The sequence below is a fragment of the Diabrotica virgifera genome, chromosome 9 (assembly GCF_917563875.1).
Source record: "Diabrotica virgifera virgifera chromosome 9, PGI_DIABVI_V3a".
Lineage (NCBI taxonomy): Eukaryota > Metazoa > Arthropoda > Insecta > Coleoptera > Chrysomelidae > Diabrotica > Diabrotica virgifera.
The window spans coordinates 24,773,018-24,793,438 of NC_065451.1; the positions used below are offsets into that span (position 1 = coordinate 24,773,018).

The 20,421-nt window shown below is 33.8% G+C and overlaps 1 protein-coding gene across 1 annotated transcript in view; it reads left to right on the forward strand.

Moving 5' to 3' along the window:
* Positions 1-18,531, forward strand: part of LOC114324319 (uncharacterized) — a 903,318-nt gene extending 884,787 nt beyond the window's left edge. The window contains exons 9-12 of the mRNA XM_050661074.1: positions 3,529-3,712; positions 4,706-4,765; positions 9,130-15,455; positions 17,204-18,531. Coding sequence (XP_050517031.1) covers positions 3,529-3,712; positions 4,706-4,765; positions 9,130-9,554 — 669 coding nt within the window. The 3' untranslated portion in view covers positions 9,555-15,455; positions 17,204-18,531. The remainder of the gene's footprint in view (positions 1-3,528; positions 3,713-4,705; positions 4,766-9,129; positions 15,456-17,203) is intronic.
* Positions 18,532-20,421: the final 1,890 nt, after the last annotated feature.

A 20,421-nucleotide genomic window follows, 5' to 3' on the forward strand; every position in this document is an offset into this window, starting at 1 on the left:
GTAGAGACGACGAAAATAGGAGAAAGCAAATAGAGGACACTTAGGCCACGCATTTACCTTCTCTTCGTCTAGGAAAAGGACCGAAAGACAGTTTCTAAATACTCAAAAACTGAGTAAAATGAAAAAGATTAAAAAGGGTTCAAGGCAGGTTTTGTTTATATTCTATTCAGAGTTGGACTACCATCTCCATATAGCAACTATTCCAGCATCCTTATGCATCATCAGTGAAGTTTATGCAGTCACAACTCTGAAGGGAATACAAACATTCTGCCTCTTTTAATGCAAACCATCGCGATGCAATGAACCCACCTTTTGAGACGCAATCCAGCGACATCTCTCGTATTACGAGGAAAACAACGAAAAGCCCCAGATACAAATGAGATGGTAGTCCAACTCTGAATCGAATATAAACAAAACCTGCCTTGAACCCTTTTTAATCTTTTTCATGGGGCTTTTCGTTGTTTTCCTCGTAATACGAGAGATGTCGCTGGATTGCGTCTCAAAAGGTGGGTTCATTGCATCGCGATGGTTTGCCTTAAAAGAGGCAGAATGTTTGTATTCCCTTCAGAGTTGTGACTGCATAAACTTCACTGATGATGCATAAGGATGCTGAAATAGTTGCTATATGGAGATGGTAGTCCAACTCTGAATCGAATATAAACAAAACCTGCCTTGAACCCTTTTTAATCTTTTTCATTTTACTCAGTTTTTGAGTATTTAGAAACTGTCTTTCGGTCCTTTTCCTAGAAGAAGAGAAGGTAAATGCGTGGCCTAAGTGTCCTCTATTTGCTTTCTCCTATTTTCGTCGTCTCTACGTGATTATATATTGTAAAATCCGGAGATATGGGATGCAGCCAGAAAGCAGTTTATTAGCGAAAAGTCTTAGATTAAAAATATTGTTTATTATATTTTTATTTCAATTATTCTAATTGTTTAAAAAGTAGTAAACGTTGTATCTGGGGCTTTCCGTTGTGTTCCTCGTAATACGAGAGATGCCGCTGGATTGCGTCTCAAAAGGTGGGTTCATTGCATCGCGATGGTTTGCCTTAAAAGAGGCAGAATGTTTGTATTCCCTTCAGAGTTGTGACTGCATAAACTTCACTGATGATGCATAAGGATGCTGAAATAGTTGCTATATGGAGATGGTGGTCCAACTCTGAATCGAATATAAACAAAACCTGCCTTGAACCCTTTTTAATCTTTTTCATTTTACTCAGTTTTTGAGTATTTAGAAACTGTCTTTCGGTCCTTTTCCTAGACGAAGAGAAGGTAAATGCGTGGCCTAAGTGTCCTCTATTTGCTTTCTTATATTTTCGTCGTCTCTACGTGATTATATATTGTAAAATGCGGAGATGTGGGATACAGCCAGAAAGCAGTTTATTAGCGAAAAGTCTTAGATTTAAAATATTGTTTATTATATTTTTATTTCAATTATTCTAATTGTTTAAAAAGTAGTAAACTTTGTATCTGGGGCTTTTCGTTGTTTTCCTCGTAATACGAGAGATGTCGCTGGATTGCGTCTCAAAAGGTGGGTTCATTGCATCGCGATGGTTTGCCTTAAAAGAGGCAGAATGTTTGTATTCCCTTCAGAGTTGTGACTGCATAAACTTCACTGATGATGCATAAGGATGCTGAAATAGTTGCTATATGGAGATGGTAATCCAACTCTGAATCGAATATAAACAAAACCTGCCTTGAACCCTTTTTAACTTCACTAGAAGATCATTTTTGTTATCTTTACAATATATGAGCCTCTCAAAAATATATTGATTTTTATATTGGAAAGATATATTGGTTTTTATATAAAAAATATCTTTCAGGTTGAAATGTAGAAAAGCCCAGGCTATTCCTTTAAACTTTACAACTTACAATCTACATAACTTCAGAGTTTTTTGTCCAGCAATGTATAGAGAACAAATATAGTAAAGCAAGTTAGCAAATTAGTACTATTTTATTTGCTTCTAGATAGTAATCTAGTAAAGCTAGTAGTAGTCTTTTGATCTAAGGCTTAACTCTTTTGCTTTTGTACAGTAAATTACTAAATATTTAATAGTTTTGAGACAAAAATTTTCTCAAACTAGTATATTTCATAATCAAACAAATACCTAAATTTTTAGAGATATGTCACTTTGTTTATCTATATCTATTTTCACTTTCCCCTCTTGCCCCTTCCTAGAGTCTTTCCTCAAGATGCCTATCCACTACTGCTGTTAGCGAGTAATATGGCTATTTTCACTTTATTTGCAGCTGCTCTAAATGGTTAAGTGAGGGATAGTGAAGACCACTTAATAAAATTGTAGAATCAGGAAATTCTTCTTCTATATGACTATGAACCGCTTTTGCCTTGTACTTTACCTTACAATTAGCTGTAGCAGACAATAGAGCTGTTAATTTCTTATAAATGGTTCAGATTTTTTAACTTGCGCCTCTTTACAGTTAAAACCATTTCACATTTGTTTGGAGTCTTCTTATATAGTGGTTTTTTTTTCTAACCCAAGTAACGTTGCTCTGTCCGACAATTTTTACAACATTTTGTTTCAGACACACCCATTTTTTGAGTGACTAATCTCTACATTTCTAGAAGCACTTTTTTAGTCTCACTGTATCATTTTCGTTCATAGTTCATTCAGTCACAATATAGCATCTTCTTCCAAAGCACTCCAGCCCAAGTCGGGCCCTGGTCTCCCGCAACATCTGCCTCCAAGCATGCTTGGTTGCTTTCCTCCAGTTATCTCTTTAGCGTTGGTTCTCACTTCATCCATCCATATGTTCCTTCGTCTTCCTACTGGGCGACGTCCCATCATAGTTCCACCACAGAATAAATAACCACACAGAAGCGAAACTCCTGCCGAAAACGGTAACACAATTTTCATGATAATGTGTCAACGTAACTGGTGCAACCTCACTGTTGCGACTGACGTGACAGTTGTTTATAGTTAAATTTTATATTTATATATTATGTTTTATTTTATATTTTATAGTTAAATTTTGTATTTCATATTTAATTAATAACTACTTGTCAAAAATATTACCTAATTTGTAATGGTCTATTCCTTAGAACATCAAGTTCTATTCTGTAACTGGTGCACAAGGTCAAATATTTCGGTACCTACAAAATCAATGGAAACGACAGTCAGATTCGCTTCTGTGTTGTTATTTATTCTCTGGTTCCACTAAGCGGTCTACTAGGTCTTCTGTTCTGCCGTGCTTAGCGAAAACGCCGTATCTGCAAAAATCTGAAAAAATTAAATTGTTTCTTCTTTCTAACCCAAATGTGCATATCTATCTTATTTTCTTACTAAAAATGATGTAAGTTAAGCCAAAACACATTAAACACACCGCATCTTCTGCCTTATCCTGTGTAAATGTATATGAATACTTCGAACAAAAATCGATTTTACTCAAATGTGATGTCTATGTAGATACGGCGTTTTGGCTAAACACAGCAATGTTATTATCCATTCCTATAACGTGACCTTCCCAGCGCAATATTTTTCTGAATACTATATTACTACTTTGTTTTCACAGGTATCAGGAGATGAGCAGCGCCGTCTTTGTGTAGACCATAACAATACAGAAACACAAAGTATCAACCTTGCTCTTTCTCTAACTACATATGGAAGTGTAGCATATCAGCTAAAAGACGCTAACTTAGAGGCAAATGGGACCTGCGACTTTGTTTGCAAGGCATTAAATATAGTTAATAAGACTGGTAAGTAGGTAAATTAATTCATTTTCTTATAAAACTGTGTGTTGATGATATTATGATGAAAAATTATAACGACAAAAAATCTCTGAAGATGCTAGTTGAACAGATGTTACGTAGCGAGAAAAATTAGAATCGATATGATCGCTACGATGATGAAAGAGAAATATGATAAAGAACGAATAGAAAAATGCATCGAGGGCGTTGTATTTTATAATGAAGCAAAGAAGAATATATACAGTGACAAGTGGAGAGTGAAGCAAGTAAAGGGAAGTAGGTTTTCCACCTTGTCCTCCTGAACGGATAGTGGTTTTTACTAGGTACAAATCCCACTAACGGTAATTTCTGGTACGATACGTATGGTGTCCTTGATAATCTTCGTCGTCATACACTCCTATAGCTCTCCCAAGATGACGATATGATAATAAGAGATACCTATTTTAAACTACACAAAAGCAGATTTTATACATTAAAGGGACCAGGATATAATCCACGTCATATAATAAGAAATGAGATAGATTCTATTCTAGGAAATTAGAGATTTAAAAATAGTGTCAACAGAATAACGACGTATTCTAGTGCCAATATAGGTCCAGATCACAATTCTCTAGTAGAAGACATTAAAGCTCAAAAAAATTAATGACAAGCTCAAAAAAATACTATAAGAGAGGACAAAAAAACTAAGTAGAAGAAGATCTAAATAACCAGCTTAGTAAAATGTAATAATAAGAGCCCGTTCACATGATAGGCGCTTAACGCGCGCTTACAACTACATACATTTTACTCGAGACCGTTCCAATGTCAATGTGCATTTTAATGACTAAAACGCGCGTTGTCATTTGAAAGGTCTCAAGTAAAATGTATGTAGGTAGTTGTAATCGCGCATTATCAAAACGCACGTTAAGCGCTTGTCATGTGAACGGGCTCTAAGTGTTTTCCGTAATGACTTTAACGAGTTAAACTAGTTTAATACTTGATTAATATGTACTTTTGTTTCAGTTGTAGTAACAATTGCTTTGGTGTGTTTGTCAATACTACCTATCATTATGCTTATTATGGGTAAGTTGTATTAATAATTACCTATCTGAACCTTACAATATTCCACTTCCACTTTATCCTTTAAATGACCTTTCGGTATGTTTAAAAACTTAAAAGTGTCCAAATTCCTTCGTTTTAAATACATATGACTGTCTGTTTTTCAATGTGCCTCTAGAAAGTTGTCATTCCATCGTTTTTGTTGTCATTTTGTACTCATTGTATTTGTTGTCATTTGTACTCATCCATTTCTTACACAGTCCTAATTTTTCTCCACCTTTCATACCCATCGTATATCTGTATTTCTAGCTTTGTCCCAATGTGTCTTACCATCAATTTTTCAGATCTTCATCTCTGCTGTTTCTAGCAATCTTTTTACTCTCTGTGTCAGGTTGTGTTTCTGCCGCATATACCATTATTGATTTAATTTCTTTTCCAATATTTTTATTTCACCATGTTGTTTCATTTAGGCAACCTGCTACATCTGTTTGCTCTATTCTCTTGATATTCCACATCTGTTTCCAGTTTTCCTTAGCTAGAGACTGTTATGCCTAGATATTTAAACTCCATCACTTGTTCTATTATCTGACCCTCCAGCTTTAAAGTTACATCTTAGTAGATTTGCTGCTATAACAATGCATTTTGTTTTTTTTTACTTTCACTTACTACGATTCGATCCCAGAGTCCTTAATGCCTCCTGGCCATCAGATAATATCTGTATAATCTCTAATTTTTATATATCTGATCCTTCAGTTATATAAAAATAGCGTGATTACGCATGCTTTCACTAAGGCTTAGCCTTGGTTTCCCTCCGTATACCCTATCTCCAACTCCTTCATCGGTTAACTTTTTCTATAAGAAGTTCCGACTCTTTTTAATGTCTTATTATTAATTTTTTTTTCATCACTGGGTGAGAAATCTTCAAACAGAAGCCGGAGGTAAACACTTCCGGTAGTGCCGAGTTCCTAAACTAAAAGAACCAGCTTGGCCCTGAGTCAAACCTCCATACCCTGCACCTAGCTAAAACCCACCCCTCTTATAATGGGGCATAGGTGCGGAACCTTCCGTTACTTCGCCTCGATTACCTTATTTTGCCATCACATATCAGCTTCCGTCGCTCGCACTCATGCGACCACCATCTCCGCCTGTCTAACCAGATTTTCTCCTACGCCTAGCTTCCTAAGCATACATGCATATAACATACCTCCCGTCCGTCGTTGTCACCATCTATCTCGCCGATTTAAACACTGTCTCTAGCACATTCCCTTCTCTTACCCATCTGACCAAACTCTTACTCCAAAAGAGTATGTGAGAAAGTGTCAGAAGCCCCAGAATACAGGCAGTTGTTCTATTCGGCCTTTTTAGATCTATGCAAGTAGCTGCAGAAGTTTCTGTGTCTTACAACGTTGAGATATTGAGGCTGGCTCCACTCTATACAGGTCGCATAGTTTGTTCAATTTCTCACATGCGAAAACAACAATGCATTTTTCTGGATCAAATCCTAAAGTACCATCCTCAATTTTAAATAATTTCCCAAGCCAACCCTGAATAATAAATTCCTTATACCTATTTCTACCCCTACTCAAGTACAGACATTCTTGAATAATGCAAATGAAACATAAAATCTCTCTCTTGACTGTTGACTCCCGTAGACAACGGACGCTGTGTTCGTTCTTTCAACTTGGTTCCCGTAGAAGATAGATCTATATATCTATATCTTCAACGGGAGGATCGAGCTTCCCGTAGAAGATAGATCTAGATAGCTGTTCTCCTGTCTTAGTGATAACGACTTTCTCCAAATAAACAGTACCATGATACATGTGTTAGTACTGCTAATCCGCTAAAGACAATTAGAGCTCTTACGAAAAACAACCACGTATGAATACCCATAATGAAAACCTGCTATATTTGAAGAGGAACCTGCTCATGTGAATACCTTCAGTATATACACCAGTAATATTGTAGTGTACCTATAGTGTATATTATAGAGTACATTATTCAGTATAAATATATACCATATCCTTTGCAGGATATCCTTTGAATTCGTACCAACTGGAATGCAGCAGCGCAGGATAGATCTGAATGGAAGTTTTTCGAGGAGGCCTATGTTCAGCAGTGGACGACTATGGACTGATGATGATGATGATATACCATATGTACACGCCTTAATGGTCTATATTTTGGTCCTTCCAGCCTATTCGCGGTGTGCAAGTACTTGGAAGGGATACGTGAAACGATCGTGCGCGAATAGCGGAGAAATATTGCAACTTTCTTAAATAATTCATATTGTCAATTGAAATTGTCAAATTGACGTACATTTCATATCTACTGTCATTGGAGAAAAAAAATTATATGTTGCTCCACAATATTGATATGATATGCAATTATTATATAAAGGTAAATTTAATTAATTGTATTTTGCTTGCAGTACTGCATTTTAATAACTAATTTTATTTACTACATACATTTGTTTACGTTTTAATAACATAACCTGAATCTTATTTTTTCTTCTTATTATTTTTTGGGCTATGGCCTTGACAACTATCCAGTAACCAGGACTAATATAATTGGCCAATATAATTAAAAGTGCGAATAAAGTTGCAGAGCGTAGAAATAGGTGTCGCTTCGCAGAACTTGCACGGTCCCAATAGGGGTAAAATCAAGAAAAACGATGATGGTGATCGAGTTTAACCCATTTAGCGCCAAAGGTGCGAGAACGCACCATTTTTTTGTAGAATTTTTTTTTTGGCAATTCGTTAATTTTTTTTAAATCTTTGTATTTTTTAAGCAACCAGAAGATATAAGTGTAACTAAATTTAATTTTGTTTAATTTCCAAACTCATGCTTTCATCACAACAATATTTTCTAAATGTCCGACATTTTCAATCCTTTGACGCAACTTTATTTTTACTGTAGTAATTTTATCGGCATAACACTTTTGTGGTCAAATAAATTAAAACATTATTTTTTTAACCTATATTATGTACACCAATTGTTATAAAAATACAAAAAAAATAATTTCTGAGTCATCAAATCTCGTGTTTGAAAATAATGGTTCGATAACGAACCATTGGCGGAAGTCGACATATAAATAATAATAATGTCTGATCAGGAATAAGTTCAAGGTGATGCACAGGCAGTAATTTGTTGGGATATTTCTTTATTATGTGTAAAAACACGTATCCACTATGCTTTCACTCCGAGCTCCTGCAACTGCTCCACATAGTGGACACGTTTGGCGCTCCCGGGCTGTGCAATTTTGCGCACTCTGCCTCGGCGCTCCAATCTGGGGCGGTTTATATGTAAGGGAGCGCATACCGTATCGATTGGAGCAAATGCAGGGAGCGCGGAGCGCAAGAAGTTCGTGAACATAGTGGATGGTTGGCGCTCTCGGACGATGCAACAGTGTGCGCTCCGCCTCAACGGTCCAATAGGTGGCGGTTTATATGTAAAGGAGCGCATGCATGTAGATGGGAGCAGTTGCAGGGAGCGCGGAGCGCAAGAGGTTTGTAAACATAGTGAATGGTAGGCACTCCCGAACCGTGCAACAGTGCGCGCTCCGTCTCGGCGTTCCAATTGGTGTCGGTTTATATGTAGAGGAACGCATACCGTATCGATTGGAGCAGTTGCAGGGAGCGCGGAGTGCAAGAGGTTCGTGAACATAGTGGATGGTTGGCGCTCCCGGACCGTGCAACAGTGCGCCAAAGACCGTGCAGCAGTGCCTCGGTGGTCCAATATTACGAACATAGTGGATACGTACCTTTAGAAAGACGGGTATTCTGGTATTCAGTTTTGTTATAATCTAGGGTGGAGGAGGGGGGGGCTCCATAAGGGTGGATGTGTAGTGTTGTAGACAGTAGACAATATGTCGATTCGTCGAATTTATGCAACTGGCACAGTGCAAGATACAGGATTGGAAAGTGTAAACTTCAAATATCTAAAATAATTTCTAAAAAGGATAGAGGGCCGTTCGACTTCATTTTTGACAAAGAAGCTGAAGAAGGTGTAGGCAATGTTCTAACCATATTATTTTTGTTTATGAAAACTTCCAGGTCCATTTACACTCTAAATGTTTTGAGACTTTTCACAACAAATAAAATTGTGTATTTCAATTTTTATATCTCATTTCCGCCAAAGGTTCGAAAACGAACCATTTTGTTGTTGTGACACCTGCCATTATCAAAGTGTAAAAAAATTTTTTTACGAATGTTTAAGTTTATTTTACTCTAGTTAATCAAATATATTACATATTATTGCAGTATTTCTTTGCTTGGCTGTTAATGGGTTAATAATAAATTATCTGAATACTTACCAAACCGTTGTTTCCGATGTTATTTTACAAAACTAATGTTGTCACTTAAATGTTAATTATATATAATTTGTTTTAGGTATCCAGTTTCTTCGAGATTGCCCAAAAGAACCTAATATCCCAATATATATGATAGTCGGAGGTAGCGTGGGCTGTATCAAAATGAGCCTGACGCTCTGGTCCCAGTTCCACAACTCGCGAACTGGCAACAACGGCATGAACGCCACCTCCATAGTGTCCAAAATAGCTTCGGTAGCTTTAACTGTTCTTCTTCTAGTCTGGTTCGCTTTGGGCAACTACTGGATCTTCAAGATCCTCTGGCCCGACTACGCACCAACTCTCTTCGAGCCGAACAAATGGTGTCACAAGACGCTCTACGTGTTCTCTCTGGTTCATCTCTGCGTCGTCTATGTTCTCTTTGGCGTCATTGTAATGCTTGTGATCGTACTTGCTAGCTGTCAATTATTTGGGTGTTCTTGGCTGGGGCCGGCTAGATACAAATAGCAAAACCCACCTGATTATTTTGAACTGTGGGACGTACCAAGGACTTATCATTAAATTATTGCTCAACGTAAGAGAAACTAGTGTGACAGCTGTATTTATAAGGGTGGAGAGAGCTCTAGATTTTCAAATACAAAAATTGGATATAGTGGTACTAGACGGTATGAATATGAAGTTTGTGGCAATTGTGAGAACTAACGTCCTGGTCAAAAAAATGCGGACTCTTGAATTTTGTATGTTCTTTTAAACTCTGTAGGTTTAAAGTGGTTTCATGGGGGGGGGGGGGGGGAGTGAACACTAATAATATAAATCTTTTATTTATAACACAAAAAAGTAATAATAGGAAAAATACATAACCCACAAGAAACTAATGAGTTTCTCGTACTTCTAACAAATAATAATAATATCGTGTGGCTTTTTTGCCGGGGAGATCCTTTCGGACAGGTTTCGACGCCATTTACATCTTTAACACTGTTTCAGGTATCTAGTAACAACGTACACACTAGCCCAGGAGGACCGACGGCTTAACGTACTCTCCGAGGCACGGTGAACAGCTCGTATCATTTTTAGAAATGAAAAAGGGATTGATGAACTAGTTGCTGGTATGAGCACATTGTGTAAATGTTAGGATGTAAAGACTCTAATACTCATAATCTTATTGAATGTTTTATTTACTACAGTTTGTGGGCGACCGGTTTCGACGTTTACAATTTGTACGCCATCATCAGGCCCTTCAGAAACTGAACAAAGCTAAAAAATTAATGAAGCTGTGTCAAAATACAGTTGCCCTAAGTTAAGGTTTAGGTATTAAGTTTAACAATAGGTAATAAAACACAGAAGGTGTCACAAAGGTGTTCGAATGGACCAGTACTAATCTGATGTTAACTGTTGTAGTCAGTATATGATATATAAAGTATTAATAATTACAATTATTGGTACTTACATATCAGTGAATGTGTTAACACCACATTGTACACTGTACAAGTTACAAATTTTTTGCCGATTCCGACTACTTTTCATGTTTGTACATCATGTTTATAAACATCCTAAGCGGCGACGATTTTGAACGCTCATATTTTTATTTATATAAACATCGGCGCTTATTTGTGTCAAATTTCAATACGATACGAAACAAAACTTCAACGAAAACTCGAATTCAAAAAATTCGTGTTTTTAACGTAGTCTTGCAAAAAACCACCGGTAGAGACGTTTCGTGCTACAAATAACATTAGAATTCGTAATTCGCGAGAAATTAACAGGGTCTACGCCGTGCAATAGTAAAGCATTAGAAGAGATGGAAAGGCTGCGAAAACTGTAATAGGCGTCAATAATGATTTTGATTTAAAAAATGTATGAAGAAATCACAGAAAATGTACAATGTATCAAATGTTGAAGTAAATGCAAAAAATGTGTATATTATAATATACATCTTTTTTTTAAACATGACGATATTTTAATGTTTGAAAAGTGTAAGACTAAAAAGTAAACAATAAAAAAATATGAAAAAACAATTTTTAAGAAACGCTTTTCTTTAGTTAAGACTTATGAGTAACTAAAATTAAAAATATTATAAAAAAATCAACTAAAAAGCAAAAAATAAAAAAAATTCAAACGCGAAGGATTATTCGAAAAAAACTGTTAGACAGATTAAATAGGTATACAAAAATCTCACACATTCGTTAAACAATTGAAAAAATCTTACACATTCGTTAAAGAAAAGCGTGGGGCGCCAAAAAAAAGTATCTGTCCTCAAATCGTTTATTCGATGAAGACTCGCCCCACGTTTTTCTTTAACGAATTTTTTCAATTTTTTAACGAATATGTGAGATTTTTGTATATATAATCTGTCTAACAGTTTTTTTTTGGAATAATCCTTCGAGTTTGATTTTTTTTATTTTTTGCTTATTAGTTAATTTTTTTTATAATATTTTTAATTTTAGTCACTCGTAACTAAAGAAAAGCGTTTCTTAAAACATTTTTTTTTTTCATATTTTTTTATTATTGTTATAAATGAACATTTTTGGTTATTAATATTTACTTCATCTCCATTAAAACCAGTAAACACTGACAAAAGTAAAGAAACGTACAAAATCCAAGAGTCCGGATTTTCTTGACCAGGAGTGTATATAAAAAAATATAATGAATTTTTAACATATTTGTTAATCATGTTTATACATAATTTAATTAAATTGATTAAACTATCTAAGATAGCCACGGTTTTAGTGACATCAATCCAAATGAGCATATATGTAATAATTATAACTGTTTGTATGGAAAATATATGAATTGTTTATTTTACTATTTTCTCAATTTCGTTATATTTTTTTATTTCATTTTAATTTGATTGATAGTTCAGTTTTAAGATTCAAAACAATACAAAAAATGGGGGAAATCGGAAAAACCAAAATAATAAAAGCAACTGAAGAAACATGCGGGAAGACAAAAATACAAAATATAAATATGTGAACAGAATGATGAACAGAAAAGATACAAGTAAAACTAAAGAGGTAAAAAGAAAACTGGAAGAGATACTTTACTAACAAAAGGACCCGAGGATTATAAAACTTACAAAACAACACGAAATAATGTAAAAATATCAATAAAAGTAGTCAAGGAGATGTTATGGAAATAATTTGGGCAGAAAATGACAATAAACTACTTATAGGAAAAATCAAAAACTTTTTTATGGTACTCAAAAACAACTAAAACAAAAGAAGGTACACAGAATGAGAAATATAAAAGGCAAAGACGGAAATATAATAACAGAATATGAAAAAATAATTATTGAGAGATGGCGACGATATTTTAAAAAGCTAATATACAGGAATAGGGAAAACCTAGATGACAAGTGGGCAAGGATAATATCGCCTCAAAAATGATAAGATACAAAAGGAATAGAAACTGTACCGCCTATGAAGGCACGACCATATCAAGTAGGTAAAGAAGAAGGTTGAAAGACATGCAATGTGTATTCAGAAAGAACAGAAGCAATCAAGACTTCATATTCACAAAAAGACAAATGAGTGAGAAGATAATAAATATGAACAAAGATATACCTACATAGTCCTGAAGAAGGCGTTTGGCAGAATTCGAAGAAAGGATGTATGGAAAAAGAAAGAGGAGTGACTTTAAAAAACAAAACACCATAGAAGTTTTAAAAACCTGTATACAGGGTGATTGATTAGTAGGGTAAAGCTCAATAGCTCCGCTATAGTAATAGATAGCAATAAAAGTTAATAACAAAAATTTTAGCCACCTTTGAGCTTCACATTACAAAATTAGTTAGAATGTTACAGGGTGTTCGATAACACAGTGGCAGACCTAACTTATGTTTTTTTAAATGGAACACCCTATATTTTATTTTAAATTCTAAATACTGTTAACTTCTCGATCAAAAATATAAAGGTTTGTAATGTTATACAGGGTATTTACAAAGGTATAACCAATTTTGTATGAAAATCGTAACAAGTTCAACTCCCTGTATAAATAAAAATAAGCACAACAGCAATGGTTTATTAATGCCATATTTTTTATTTATTGTCAAAATTTTTAAGAATTATTGATATTGCTAATTTTCTTTATATCAAATACAGGGTGAGTCAAAACGCAAGTACATTATTTTCTCAGTAATGTTAAATGGAAATATTTTATATCATTATTGAAAAGTACAATTAACGTACTTTAATTTTTATATAACATTCCCTATGCCCAAATTTATTAGTTTTCCCGATATTTTCATTTTTCAGAGCAAATTATTTTAGGTGTTTAAATTTATCTAAATTTTAAGTAAGCCATGACTGAATTGACAATTGAAGATTACCGATTATCAATCTGATAATCAATGTAACACTGTAGCAAATAAAGAAATAAAAATAATTTATTAGTGATACATTTTACAAAAAAAAAAACACAAAAACCAATTTTTGAAACAATTAAAAACTACTTTTTTATGTAAATGCAACAAATAAACAAAGAAAATTAGTAATAAATTTTACAAAAAAACACAAACACAAAATACAATATTCTGTGAAGACAATTAAACATTACTTTTGTATGTAAATGTAACAATGTAACAAATAAAGAACGAAACATAATTTATCAGTAATACATTTTGCAAAAAAACATGTTTGAAAAAATTAGAAGCTACTTTTAATAAAATATTTTTAATATTTAATTACATAAGGTGTTCAAAATTATCTCCTAACACATTTATGTAGTACGCCTAAAAACGATCATTGAATGAGCTACTTACTCTACGGAGCATTTGTAAATTAACACATCGAAATACACTTTGTATTGTATTTTTCATCTCATCCCTTGTTGTTGGAGGTATTTTATAAACTTCATTATTAACGTAACCCCAAAAAAATCAGTCCAGTTTATTAAATTTTGGTGATTTGGGTGGCCACGCTACTGGTCCATTGAAAAATGAAAATATCTCGAAAACTAATAAATTTAGACATAGGGAATGTTATCTAAAAATTAAAGTACGGTAATGGTACTTTTCAATAGTGATATAAAATACAGGGTGTTCCATTTAAAATTACTGAGAAAATAATGTACTTGCGTTTTGACTCACCCTGTATTTGATATAAAGAAAATTAGCAATATCGACCATTCTTGAAAATTTTGACAATACGTTAAAAAATATGGCATTAATAAACCATTGTTGTTTTGCTTATTCTTATTTATAGGGGGAATTGAACTTGTTACGACTTTCATATAAAATTGGTTATAACTTTGTAAATAGCCTGTATAACATAACAAACCTTTATATTTTTGTGATGGAGAAGTTAACAGGATTTCGAATTTAAAATAAAATATAGGGTGTTCCATTTACAAAAAAAATGTGTGTGTACTTTGTACGCACGTTAGAAGTTATTCTTCTATTATATAATTTTAACGAAGTAATTATATTCTATATAAATATTAAACTAACTTTCTTATCTACCACTTTCAAAAATTTTTTATTAAAACAACCAAAAATAAAAAAAATGAAATGAATCGTCCACGATTGGAACCCGGGACCTTTCGATCTCTGACCGAACGCTCAACAACTAGACCACCGAATCTCCTGTGATTGACACGTAAGTTTCGGATATAATTACACAACACGGTGATAAATAGATTAAGTGGTATCGTGATAAAAATGTGATACTTACATATTTTATGATCTTACTACAGAAGAAGAGAAATTCAGAGACACAAAAATTATAATAAATAATACATTTACTAAAAACACTAATATATTGTTTTAATAACTTATTTGCGCTGATACAGATACTATCTTGAAAGATTAGAAATGAACTACATACTGTCTGTGTGCGCATGCGCGCAGATTTATGAAAAATTTTACTCTCAATCGCGCCTAAAGAAGAATAACTTCAAAAACATAAGTTTGGTCTGCCACTGTGTTATCGAACACCCTGTAACATTCTAACTAATTTTGTAATGTGAAGCTCAAATGTGGCTAAAATTTTTGTTATTAACTTTTATTACTATCTATTACTATAGCGGAGCTATTGAGCTTTACCCTACTAATCAATCACCCTGTAGATATTATAGAAACATAGTAAGAACAAACAATAATGGATTTGATGGATTCGACCGTTACTTGATGGAAGTTCATTTTATCTCACAATAAAACACTGAAAAACGTTTGTTTTTCTATACTTCCACAAAATTTATTAAAACTATGTTATTACTACAGCTGTTTCGGCAAAGTGCCTTTCTCAAGTGATATATTTAACAATGTGTTTGCCTTTTTAAGTCTTTAACTGAAGAGGTTGAGGAGTGGGGAGCTGTTTGTCTCGAGTTGGTCATTCAGAATTATATCTGTATTTTTCAATTTATTAATTTCCATTGATTCTAAAAGTGATAGCTTAGGGCCTTTATTTTGAATATGTAGAATTTGAAACTCTTCATTGAAAGAATGATTATGATCTAGAAGGTGAAGTGCGTATGTAGAAGTGTCTGTTTTTCTATTGTTGAAAGCCCTTTTGTGTTGTGCTATCCGTTTGTCAAAAGTTCTGCCAGTTTGACCGATGTAAGTTTTCGGACAGTCACCACAAGTTAGTTTGTACACACCACTCTGTAGTTGCTTTCTCTTTCGGCTTTTATTGTTTTTAATATGTTTGCTTAAGTTGTTGTTAGTTCTGAAAGCTGGTGTTATTCCTTTCTTTTTTATGTATCTGGCTATTTTTGTTGTTATTTTGCCAGTATATGTGAGAGAGCAGAAGGTACTGGGTTCTTTCTGTGGTGGTGGATATACTAATTTCAAGGCTTTCTTATGGAGTTTTTGGTTTAAAATGTTGTTAACTGTTTGTTCGTTATAGCCATTGTTTACTGCTATTTGTCTAATGATATTTAGTTCTGTCTCGAAGTTATTTTTTGTCATAGGAATTTCTGTCAGTCTATGTATCATGCTATGGTAGGCTGCTAATTTGTGTTGTGTAGGATGGGATGATGAATTGTGTATAGTTGTGTCAGTATGGGTAGGTTTATGATATACGGAGAACTCATGTTTGTTGTGTAGTCTGGTAATCGTTACATCTAGAAAGTTTATGGAATTATTCTGATCTGTTTCTATTGTGAACTCAATATTACTATGAAGTGAATTAATGTATGATAGAAATTGGTCAAGTTGTCTGTTAGTTCCTGTAAAGCAGACTAGTATGTCATCCACGTATCTCCACCAATATAAGAACTGATTAAATAAGGGGTGTTTAAAAATTGTTGTTTCAATTGGGTGTTTAGAAATTGTTGTTTCCGATCATTGCATCTGAAATTTTATACCTTCTTGAAATTTGCATAAATCAAGACTATTTTGAATTCAATAATCAAATTTACACAAACAATAGTGCAGGACTTATTATGGGTAATCCTCTAAGCCCATTACTATCAGATATATTTATGAACCAACTTGAAACAACAATTTCTAAACACCCCTTATTTAAACAGTTCTTATATTGGTGGAGATACGTGGATGACATACTAGTCTGCTTTACAGGAAATAACAGACAACTTGACCAATTTCTATCATACATTAATTCACTTCATAGTAATATTGAGTTCACAATAGAAACAGATCAGAATAATTCCATAAACTTTCTAGATGTAACGATTACCAGACTACACAACAAACATGATTTCTCCGTATATCATAAACCTACCCATACTGACACAACTATACACAATTCATCATCCCATCCTACACAACACAAATTAGCAGCCTACCATAGCATGATTCATGGTTCATAAAGATATATTTATGAACCAACTTGAAACAACAATTTCTAAACACCCCTTACTTAAACAGTTCTTATATTGGTGGAGATACGTGGATGACATACTAGTCTGCTTTACAGGAACTAACAGACAACTTGACCAATTTCTATCATACATTAATTCACTTACTTCATAGTAATATTGAGTTCACAATAGAAACAGATCAGAATAATTCCATAAACTTTCTAGATGTAACGATTACCAGACTACACAACAAACATGAGTTCTCCGTATATCATAAACCTACCCATACTGACACAACTATACACAATTCATCATCCCATCCTACACAACACAAATTAGCAGCCTACCATAGCATGATACATAGACTGACAGAAATTCCTATGACAAAAAATAACTTCGAGACAGAACTAAATATCATTAGACAAATAGCAGTAAACAATGGCTATAACGAACAAACAGTTAACAACATTTTAAACCAAAAACTCCATACGAAAGCCTTGAAATTAGTATATCCACCACCACAGAAAGAACCCAGTACCTTCTGCTCTCTCACATATACTGGCAAAATAACAACAAAAATAGCCAGATACATAAAAAAGAAAGGAATAACACCAGCTTTCAGAACTAACAACAACTTAAGCAAACATATTAAAAACAATAAAAGCCGAAAGAGAAAGCAACTACAGAGTGGTGTGTACAAACTAATTTGTGGTGACTGTCCGAAAACTTACATCGGTCAAACTGGCAGAACTTTTGACAAACGGATAGCAGAACACAAAAGGGCTTTCAACAATAGAAAAACAGACACTTCTACATACGCACTTCACCTTCTAGATCATAATCATTCTTTCAATGAAGAGTTTCAAATTCTACATATTCAAAATAAAGGCCTTAAGCTATCACTTTTAGAATCAATGGAAATTAATAAATTGAAAAATACAGATATAATTCTGAATGACCAACTCGAGACAAACAGCTCCCCACTCCTCAACCTCTTCAGTTAAAGACTTAAAAAGGCAAACACATTGTTAAATATATCACTTGAGAAAGGCACTTTGCCGAAACAGCTGTAGTAATAACATAGTTTTAATAAATTTTGTGGAAGTATAGAAAAACAAACGTTTTTCAGTGTTTTATTGTGAGAATAATGGATTTAAGATTCAATGGATTGGTACATAAAATATTATCAAAAAAACTTCATATAAAAAGACAACTCCTTAAAAAAGAAAACCAACATTTGAGCAATATAGTCAAACGCCAAAAACATTGAGATATTTGCTATTTTTTTTTAAATGCATGTTGATATTTTAATTTTGTTCAATTATCATTTTGATCATCTTGATCAGATGTAACTAGATTAAAGTTTTATATAAAAATAAAGCGAATAAAAGACTCAGTAAGACTTTAAAATAGACAGTAGTAATAATTGGACAAACAATCACAAAATTGTATACCGTCTAGCCAATAATAATTATAAGGATATTGGAAATTAAAAATAATCTGTAGGTCTCCTCCATCTGAACTATATCAGAAATGTGTTAGAGTGAAACTTATCTACTTTAAGGGTAAACAATTTTGTTGCTTCCATTTTCTTTAGTTTTATACTGTATTATTATTTTTTATAATCAAAAATATCATATTTTGCATTATTACAAACTATTTGTAAAAATTTGCACTTAGCATATTTTTCATGAATAAATATATTCGAGTCAAATGACGCTTACCGCTATGTGGAAATTGTCAATTATTTTTTAACCCTTACCTCTTTTCATTCATTTCATGGAAAGACCATGAAGGAAAATTATATACAGGGTGATTGATTTTGTAATGTGAAGGTCAAAGCTGGCTACAATTTTTGTTATTAACTTTTATTGCTATATATAGCAGATCTACTGAGCTTTATCACACTAATCAATCACCCTGTATAAACGAGAAAATCTGAGAAGACCAGGCAGGGTTCACAGCAGGAAAAGCATGCTTAGAGCACATTTACACTGTCAACAACTAATAGAAAAAAAAATGGCCAAAAATAGATCCGTCCATCTGGCTTTTGTGGATCTTAAGAAGGCCTATGACTTGATAACTGGAACCAAGCTATGGGAAGCAATGGAAGACATCTAAGTTCCACGAATATTAATAAAATCAATAAAAGCACTATACAAGAATAACAAAGTAGCTATCAAAAAGGGCAAAAGAATATGCAGTCCATTTAAGACTACAAAGGGACTGCTCCACATTCGCTGTCCTGTTCAAAATATTCCTGGAAAAAACCCTGAAACCATATAAAAGAAAGTGTGAAGGAATGGTCATATCAGTAAGAAATGTCACATCAGTCATATACTTTAAGTTTTGCTGACGATCAATAAATAGTGATCGCACAAGATGAAGATGACCCAGTTTTATGATGAGAAAACTGGAACAGGAATACACAAATAATGGAATGAAAATAAACCTAAAGGAAACTGAATACCTAACAACGGACAATACAGAAACAAAACAGCTGGAAATAGATGAAGTTAAACAACTCAAATTATCAGAAAAGTATAAGTATTTAGGTTTCATAATATCAAACAAATGAACAACTGAAGAAGATATAAAAAATAGACTAGGTCAAACAAGAGACTGCATGTGAAAATAGAATTCCTAGGGAGAAGCTGCAGAGTAACATGGCCGAAAACCAAATAAAACTATTTAGTCTATCGACAGAGAATTGTTAAGATCAAATGGTTTTATTTTATACCTTTCCAAGAGCATATATCCTACATGAAAGCAAGGTTGCCTTGGAAATAAAACCGTTTGGTTTTAATGCTGCTGTCAATAATGCCACTCTGTTTTAATGTGAATCTAACCTTAAAATCGAGGCGTCGTAGTGCTGTGTGTAGTCCGATTGAACGCTACACCAAGCTCCGCTTGGTATTTGTCCCTCGGACTATATATTTCTAGAAGCGACCCTACTACCGTCAAGTCAATTAGTACATCTCTTCGAAGCTATTTAATGCGATAAAAATTTGTACTAGCTCCCTTTTGCCATTGCCACGTAAATCAGGCACAATATTGGCATACATTATCGTGTTTGTGTGTAGCCCGTTAAACAATGGGTAAGTTTGATTATCTAGTTTTAGCCTAAGTTTTTCACCGATTTCTTTTGCACAGCAGATACCTACTTTCTCCTTGAAATAAAGCTTAAAAACTTGTATAATATTATTTATTTTTCTCTGGTATATTATAGTATATTACTTTATTTCCTGTACATAGTTATAATATTTTATTGATAGAATTCTTTCCGTTTCTTTTTATTTTTAATAATACCACGCCGTGGTCAGAGATTTTGCTGAGATCGTGTTTCTCACAATACTCAGCTTTATTTCTGATCGGGCTTTTCTTTTGGGAGAAAACTGATCCTTGTTTGAATTTTTCTAGCCCCTACCTCGGGAAGAAGATTTTAATCAAGCACCTGGAAAAGAAAACCTTCTACCGCTACCTTGGAGAGCGAATTAGCTTACAACCGTATCCTGATGCAGTAGAATAAATTAAACAAGACAGCCCTACAGAGACAAGACAGCCCAACAACGTAGCCCTAGACTTCCCTTAACTACCGGCGACGACAAATTCTACAGGG